The 8,895-nt window shown below is 37.0% G+C and overlaps 1 protein-coding gene across 1 annotated transcript; it reads left to right on the top strand.

The window, feature by feature from the left end:
- The first annotated feature begins 1,176 nt into the window (after positions 1-1,176).
- On the top strand, positions 1,177-8,667 carry RPL26 (ribosomal protein L26). The gene is made up of 4 exons (XM_074225581.1): positions 1,177-1,260; positions 1,751-1,923; positions 4,861-5,001; positions 8,500-8,667. The coding sequence occupies exons 2-4, from the start codon at positions 1,756-1,758 to the stop codon at positions 8,626-8,628; spliced, it is 438 nt and encodes a 145-aa protein (XP_074081682.1). The 5' UTR covers positions 1,177-1,260; positions 1,751-1,755; the 3' UTR covers positions 8,629-8,667.
- Positions 8,668-8,895: the final 228 nt, after the last annotated feature.

The raw sequence follows: 8,895 nt of genomic DNA, 5'->3' as shown, positions 1-8,895 counted from the left end.
TGGAAAAACAAGGTTTCCATCTGTACTGAGTTTGTCAGTTTCTCTCTCTCTCCCTCCCTCCCTCCCTCCCTCAGTTTTTTGGAATTAGCAGGATCATTGTATTGATCAGAGATAATTTGTGAAGCTGTCTTTCACAATATCATTGTAATTTATGGGGCTGCTAGGTGGCCTAATGGATCTGAGACTGGATTAATAATTACCTAGCTGTGTGGCCTTGGGCAAGCCACTAAACCCAGTTTGCCTTGCAAAAACCTAAAAAAAGCTAAAAAAACCCAATATCATTGTAATTTTGCAGTTATTATTTATAAGGTTCCCTGGTTCTGCTCTCTTCACTTTGCATCAGTTCATATAAATCTTTATATAAATCTTTAAGGTTTTCTGAAATCATTCCCCTCATTATTTCTTACGGCACTACCCTCAAAATCAAATACCATAGTTTGTTAGGTCATTCCCCAACTGATGGGTATCCCCTCAGTATTCAATTCTTTTCCACCAATAAAAGAACTGTGAAATATTTTAGTACATATACGTCTTTTTCCTTTTTATTTGATGTCTGGCAAACACTTAGTTGTACTGTTGTTGGGTCAAAGGGTTTGAGCAGCATTAAAGCCCGTGGGTATAATTCCCAAATTGTTCTTCACAGCTCCACCACAGTGCATTAGTGTGCCTATTTTCCCACATTTCTCCAGCATGTTTCCTTTTCTGCCATGTTATCCAATCGGATAGGTGTGTGATGTTTTAAGGTGAATTTCTCTAACTAATGATTTACAGTTATTTTTCCATATCAATAGTTTGAATTTTTCCTTCTGAAAGCCGCCTGTTCACAAACTTTGACCATTTATCACTTAGAGGATTATTCTTAATTTTTATAAATTTGGCTCAATTCTCTCTATATATATTTGAGAAAAGAGACTTTTATCAGAAAAATTTGTTGTCAACATTGTTACCCAGTTTCCTGTTGCTTTCCTTCTAATTTTGACTGCACTGGTTTTATTTTGTGTAGGGCTTTAAAAATTAAACCGAGGAGCTTAGCCACCCTCATCCGTGCTGTGATAGACTGTGCTGAGGAGTCAAAGTTCCTTAAGCGGAAAAGCCAAGCGCCAAAGAGTGCGTTCCTTCGTCGCCATGGTGACGTAGGGGCGTGCGGCGATGCGAGATCTCTACGGATATCGCGAGACTTAGACTGGGCTGGTTTTCCCCGCCTTCCTCAGGAGGCGGAAGTGGGTCCTCAGTCTTTTCTCTTCCGCGGTGTCCCTGAGGGTGAGGTTTCTCTAGTTGTCCTCCGTACAATCCGCTGCCATCCACCCTCTATAGCTGCTCCTTTGACCGAGCAGCTGGTGGGCAACGGCTCTAGTGATCACACGATTTCACTGGGCACTGAGTGAAGTCCGGTGATGGCCTTTCTGGGGGCCCAGGCCCGGGGTCACTGCCGGCCGCGGGCGGGTGACTGGGGAAGGCCCCGGGCAAACTGCAGAAATAGTTTCGCGCGTAGTGGAGTTGGAAGTTATTCTCGGGGGAAGAGGGATGCTGTTTGAGTAGAATGCTACCCTCTCCCTTACCTCCCGCACCTTGTGGAGCTGAGGAGTCGGGGGGGGGGGGGGGGGGGGGCGGCGAGAGAATCCGGGACCAGGAGCCTGAGAACTCGAAGAACTATACACGTTGTCTAGTCTTTGCTGAACTTGTTAAGTCAAAAGACGCGAGTTTAAACTCTATCCGTATCACTTAATTTTTTTTGCTGCTTTTCCTATAGTCAAAATGAAGTTCAATCCTTTTGTGACCTCTGACCGAAGCAAGAACCGCAAGAGGCATTTCAATGCCCCTTCCCACATTCGGAGGAAAATTATGTCTTCTCCTCTTTCTAAGGAGCTGAGGCAGAAGTACAATGTCCGCTCCATGCCCATTCGGAAAGATGATGAAGTCCAGGTACGTAATTTGATGTGCTCTTAAAGTTTTAAGTAAACTAACCGGCTCAGTAGATGACAAAAATTGTTCTGACACAGAAGTATGAATGATAGGTTGAAAAGACGTGGAAGAATGAACCTTCCAGGGTTAGAATAGTAAATAGAGGTATTGCAGTGCTACAATTTTATGTATTCATTCTCCACAATTACCAATCTCACTTAAGTGCCTTGACAGTCTAGGTGAAAGGAGTAGTTACTACCTTGAATTGATTCATACTGATCTATGAGCAACGGGGTTAAAAAAAAGTGTCTAGTAGGTACAGAAGAGTTATTTTAGCATAATGGATACTATTTGAGACCCATATTAGGTGTGATTCTAGACTAGTAACTTATTAGTGCTTTAGGCAACTGTAAGGTTCCTAAATGCCATAGACCTTGCCCACTTCGTATCCCCTGGGCAGTCTCCATATTGAAATCACAGCCCCAGTCCCTTTCTCTATGCAGTTGGGTGTTTTAAGTCAAGAAGATCTGAGTTCAAATCCTGCATCTACTATTTAGTGTCTGTCACTTAACTTTTTTTTCAAATCTGTCTTGGTTTCCTTATCTGTACATTGGAAATACTAGTACCTACTTTGCAGAGTTGTTGCTTGGATAAAATGAGATAATATTTGTAAAGCGCCATATAAATGCTGCACTTTTGAGAGGTGACTATAGATAAAACACAGGCCCTCATCTCAGGGAGCTTAAAGTCGAATAGGAAGTAAGATAGTAACACAAAAAGTATGATATAAGTGTACTAGAAAGGTATTTCTTGTCTGACAATTTCTGGAGGAAGTGCCATTTGAATGTGATTTGCAGTTAAAGAAGGGATAGAAATTCACTAGGTAAAAGAGAAAACGTTTTTGGCATGAGAAATTCTGAATGGCAGCATATAGATTTACTATTACATTTTAACTGTAGCAGGTACTCTAATGTGTTTATTTTCATAAGAACAAGTTTATGTATTAATACTCTTTATTTAGTTATATAAGGTATGTTAATTTATGATGCCATACACAAAAAGATTTTGGCAGTGGTATAAAAGATGAATTGAGTAAAAGGAGAGGAGTGGATATGAATAGATCTGCAAGAGCTTTTCTAGGGTTACACTAAGGAATGTAGGTCTTTTCCTTAATAGAATATAACAGTTTCATGGATAATCCTCTTTTTTTAATTAGGTATATAAATGTGTTCACTTTAAAGAGATATTGCAGAGATAAAATTAATAGCATCTAATTACAGGTTGAAAGCATGTGAAGAAGAGAGGAATAGCTCCCTTTAAAAGAAAAATTAATTTGAGTTTGATTTTTAATATGTTGAATTTGATGTGCTGGTGGAAATGTCCTATGGGCAGTTGAAGATGTAGAATTCCAGCTCAGAAGAATGGTCATTAGATTTTGGAATAAAGCAATGATTGTTAAATGTTTAACAGCTGACTTGAAAAAAATAAGGTATGCATGACATACTTTTTCATTCAGTCTAGCCTCAATAACAGTCCCTTACTTTTTCTAAGTCTTAGACAATCAACAAAACAGTAAATTCAGCCCAGATTTGTAATGGTTATCAATTTTCAAGGTGTAAAAATTCATAGGAAATTTAAAAATTTGTGCAGGTGGGAACTGATTCCACTACACCACTGTATAACAATTGATGCTCTGTAGTGAATGATAGAAGAAAGCCAAGGACAGACAACTCTTGAGAGAAGGCCCACATTAAGGAGCTTTTAATGCATAATGCAAATACTTTTTGAAAGGAACAAAGAAAGTGGAGACATCTACTGTATTGGTAATAACTGATAGTAATTGAGGAGTTTGTATCATAACATGTAATATTTTATAAAACAATACATAAATTATCTCATTTGAGCTTCTCCCTAACTCTGAAGTTACATTATCTTGGCGCCTAGATTGGAATTCCTAAATTCTAATCCTGTCTCAGACATTTATGACCCTGAACAAATCACTTTTCCAGACTGCTTATCAATTTCCTCACCCATAAATTGAGAGTATTAACTCCTACTTGCCACTTGAAGAATGTAGATAACTTAAGTTAATCAGTGAAGACAAACTGAGACAATAGTTGATTGAGATTTAAGAATCAGGAATATTAAAGAGGATGCTTTTCACCTACATGAATCTCTTGACTTGTAGACCTTAATTCATAAGAAAGCCAAATTTAAAAAATTAGGAAAAGCTCTTAACTACTTACTCCTTTTAAGTCTGAGACCGGATTTGAACCCAGGTACTCCTGACTAGTGCTCCATCCACTGCGCCACCGAGCCACCCCTCCAGATTTACTCCTAACACATTCTTTGATTCACTTCCATAAATAAGATACTGCATTCCCTCCTGTACTGATCTCCCAAGTTTCCTTTAAGTCCCAACCAAAAAAAAAAAGTTTTCCCCAACCCCACTTAATTCCATTGTATTGTAAGCTCTTTGAGGGCAGGGACTGTCTTGTCTTCTTTCATATTCTCTTGATTTTAATATTTGTGAGACACCTAAGTGTTGAAGTAGATAGACCACTGGCGTCCAGTTTGATTTCATTTCAAATCTAACAATAGACACTAGCTTTGTAATCTTGGGCTAGTTGCTCAATCTCTGTCTACCTCCATTTCCTCAACTGTAAAATGTGTAGTAATACTCCCAAGGTTACTGTGAATAGTCTTTGTAAAATGCTACAGTATCATGGTAGCTATCATTATTTTCTTCCTAAAATTCAGTTAAAGTAAAAGGGGTTTATTACATGAATGTCATTTTACAAGTCAGTAGTGTAGTTCATTTTTTCTTTGTCTTAAAATTAACTGCTTCTGAGGTTTTGTGAGTGCCTAGTTTTATAGTATTCTGAATGAACAGATGTGTTTGCTTTTTCCATACATTGTATAATATAGAATTCTGTATATTTCTGTTATTGCTTTTAGGTTGTTCGAGGACACTACAAAGGACAGCAAATTGGCAAGGTAGTCCAAGTTTACAGAAAGAAATATGTAATCTACATTGAGCGTGTACAGCGGGAGAAGGCTAATGGAACAACTGTCCATGTGGGCATTCATCCCAGCAAGGTAATGGCTATTTTGGATCGGGTTGGTGCTTGAGGAGAGGGGGGAATAACTATGATCATTGTAAATAAAATGCTAGTCTTTGTTTTCTGGTTCCACATAGAAAGGTATTAAGGGATTTGCATTGTAAAGTTTTTTTGTTTTAGTTTCCACAGTGGGAAATAGCATAGATTAGATTAATAGTATTTAAATGCACTCAAGCAGTTTTCCAACATTCATTTTTTTTTTTTTTTTACAAATTACAACTTTTTGTATTCAAAATTTCCCCTCTCCCCCAAGACTGCAAGCAATTTGTAGTTTATACAATTATGTTGAGCATATTTCTGTGTTCTTCTTGTTGTAAAAGAAGAATCAGAACAGAGGAGGAAAACCATAGGGGGAAAAATTTTATGAAAATTCTACATTCAAGACTCCGTAGATGTTTCTCTGCATGTAGATGACATTTTCCATTACTAGTTTTTAGTATTGTCTTTGATCACTGTTTTGCTCAGAAGACCTAAATCTTATCATAATTCTCACACAAATTATATGCCTCACCGATTAAAAATTAGATTAGTTGAAAGGGTCATTAACATTTAGTAAGAACATAGTTCATTGGATCCTAGATTTAGACCTGGAAGGAAGTCTTTCTTTTCTCTTCCCAAGTTATCCCCAATTTTGCAGTTGAGGAAACTGAAACCACAAGAAAGGAAGTAGCATGCTTAGGGCTGGAAATCAAGCCTAAATCCTCTGGTTTTTAAATCCTAAGTGCTTTCTACTATGATACAATGCTTCCCACGAGATATTGCTCATGAAAGTCTCCCTGCTCAAAATCTCTGACCAATTCTTCTTGACTAATCAAATCCCATTATTCAAAGCACAAGTAAAATATACTTCCTCCATGACATCCAATTGTCTTTTTAGAACAAAGAGTAGCATTTGGAATCTAAACAGTGAGTTTTAGTCTGGTAATGCAGAAAACTCTAAACTGAAGAGTCTTTGATGTCACTTTCTTCCTGACGGAACCTGTTTTAGGATGATGGTTGCAGTAGATCTGAATACTTTGGGAATTAATGAAAGAATGTTGAGAAGGGGACACATGAGGGACATTAAACAAGCAGAAAACATCTACAAAAGAGTACATCATTCCTCACGATAACTCAAGTCTTTGATTCCATGATGTGGAGGAAAAAACATCTAAACTTGAGCAGAGATGGCATTTCATAAAATATGAAACCAACACATCCTTATTAGACTTAGCTATTCTGATCTTGTGGCAAACATTTTTAGGGAAGACAAGGGACCTTCGAAGAAAAACAAGGAGAAAACTGAACTGTTCAGAGGTTTGGGAGTAATCTACTAGTTGAAACAAAATAAGAAACCAGGGATTCAAATGGGATTAAATATCTAGTTTTAAAAGTTGTTTTGATGTTTCCATTTCAAATAAATTCAATTACAATTTCAAATGGGGTTTTCTTTGACTTATCCTGGTGCCCAGAGTAATTTATTAAACATGTTCAAAGAATCAAATTGCTAGGACTCTAAATCACTGATCATCCTAGTTCAGCTACTTAAAATCAATAGACAAGTTACACCAATAGTAATATCCTGTCTTTGCTGTCATTCTGAGCTATCTTGATTCTATCATTCATTCCCCTTTATCTTTTCCTTCTGCCAACACACTCTTGGATCCACATTGCATCTATTATTGAATTTCATTCCTAAATCTATTCAGAACTTTAGAGGGCAGTAGGAATCTAGATACAGAGAATTTATAAGCCCTATACATTCTACCTCTTAATATTAATCAAAAAACCAACTTGGTCCTGAATTGGGTAGGGTTCAAGCTTCTATCTGTCTCAAAAGTAGAATTTCTCATTTTTAAATACTAAAATATTTTGAGACAGCCATGTTTTTAGAATCAGGAGATCTTTGTTTGAATCTGAGCTATGACATTTAGTGATTGTGTAACCAATAATAAAGCATTTTATCTCTGAATCTTGAATATTTGTAAAGGTTGTAAGGTAAGTATTGTAAATTTTAAGACATGTAAATAAGAGCTGTAAATTATTATCACCCAGGAAAAATAGGAAGAACAGACAAGAGTTTGTTATTGGTGTGTGTATATATATATGTAGTGGACAGAGCACCAGCCCTGGAGTCATGAGTACCTGAGTTCAAATCCAGCCTCAAACACTTAGTGGACCTGTCTTTCCCCTCCCCTTCCCCCAATATTATTTCTGTCTTTTGTACTCTTAATTGGCTGTGGTTTTGAGCATTATTTATTCATATCCTTCAAGAAGAAAAACCAGTAGTGCAAGCTAGCCATTTGGGGAAAGTTATTTAGGATTTCTCAACATGCCCCCCATGTATATATATCCACCAGCTCAATAAATATTTTTACAGTGTCAACTAACCACCCTAAAGATAGTCTTAGCATACTGCTTGACCCATAGTAGGCCCTTAATAAATGTTTAGTCTATTGATAAGATAGCTTCCTAGTTCTAAAGTTAACTGATTTCAGTTGTCATGCATAGTTACTCGTCTAACAACAGTGAGATTGTATCTTAGAATTTTTTTCTCACTATAGTTGATTTTATTTTTTGTAATAAACAGTACCTTTAGGTATTGATATTGTAGTCACATGTATATTTATATGCATTTTCCTATAATTGTCCCATTCTGGTTTTTTTTTTTTTTTTTTTTGTTTTTTCGTGTTTTTTTTGTTTTTGTTTTTGCTCTTCACATTATTTCATATAAATCTAGTTTTGCTTGAAAGTTCTAAAGACAGGGACAGCTAGGTGGCACAGTGGATAGAGCACCAGCCCTGGAGTCAGGAGTACCTGAGTTCAGATCCGGCCTCAGACACTTAATATTTACCTAGCTGTGTGGCCTTGGGCAAGCCACTTAACCCCATTGCCTTGAAAAAACCTAAAAAAAGAAAAGAAAGTTCTCTAAAGACCTACAATATCATCTATGAATAGTTATGATGTTTTGTTTGTGTGACTTGCCCAAGGTCACACAGCTAGGTAGGTGATTAAGTGTCTGAGGTCAAAGTTGAACTCAGGTCTTCCTGACTCCAGGAATGATGCTCTTGTCCACTGCACCACCTAGCTGGCCCCAATGTCATGATATTTTAAGCAAAAAATGCTTTTCATGGTATAATGAAATTTTGTGAAAGTTTTTTTTGTGGATTCATTTTAATTAAAAATTTCCTTGTGACTGAAATAAACAGAAACTACTGGTTCAGGCATAAATAAATAAGAAGAGGAAGGTGATATAGCTTAACTATATAGCTCAATGTTCCTAAAGATGACTTGAAAAAATTTTTCCTAAAACATATCTCTTCTGAATCTTTCTTTCAGGGCCTTTTTATAATATAACTTTTCTACATTCCCTTTCCTAACCATTCCAACACTAACTGGTCTTGGTCAGTCTTTTAACACAGTCTGTGCTCCACAATTTGTCTTGTATTGTTTATTTCCATCTCCCTAAAGTGTATTTTCTTCTCCTTTTTTGCAGGTGGTTATCACAAGGCTAAAACTGGACAAAGATCGCAAAAAGATCCTTGAACGAAAAGCCAAATCTCGCCAAGTAGGAAAAGAAAAGGGCAAATATAAGGAAGAAACTATTGAGAAAATGCAAGAATAAAAATTATATGGCTGAAATTAAATTGTGATAATTAACAAACCTTAGTGTTGTGCTACTTGATTTTTTTTTCTTAGTTTTTTTGCAAGGCAATGGGGTTAAGTGGTTTGCCCAAGGCCACACAGGTAGGTAATTAAGTGTCTGAGGCCGGATTTGAACTCAGGTACTTCTGACTCCAGGGCCAGTGGTCTATCTACCACTATGCCACCTAGCTGCCCCTGTGCTACTTCAAAAGACAAGCTCTTTGGCTTCATTTCATTTACCAGCATC

Source organism: Macrotis lagotis, chromosome 2, assembly GCF_037893015.1.
Source record: "Macrotis lagotis isolate mMagLag1 chromosome 2, bilby.v1.9.chrom.fasta, whole genome shotgun sequence".
NCBI lineage: Eukaryota > Metazoa > Chordata > Mammalia > Peramelemorphia > Peramelidae > Macrotis > Macrotis lagotis.
The sequence above is the reverse complement of the archived record's forward strand: the minus strand, read 5'-3'. Positions and strand labels throughout refer to the sequence as shown.

Bases quoted from the DNA above. Each gene is read 5' to 3' on its own strand.
- RPL26 (XM_074225581.1), top strand. From the start codon at position 1,756: ATGAAGTTCAATCCTTTTGTGACCTCTGACCGAAGCAAGAACCGCAAG. The intron at 1,924-4,860 runs GTACGTAATTTG...TATTGCTTTTAG, and splicing joins GGAAAGATGATGAAGTCCAG to GTTGTTCGAGGACACTACAA. The intron at 5,002-8,499 runs GTAATGGCTATT...CCTTTTTTGCAG, and splicing joins TGGGCATTCATCCCAGCAAG to GTGGTTATCACAAGGCTAAA.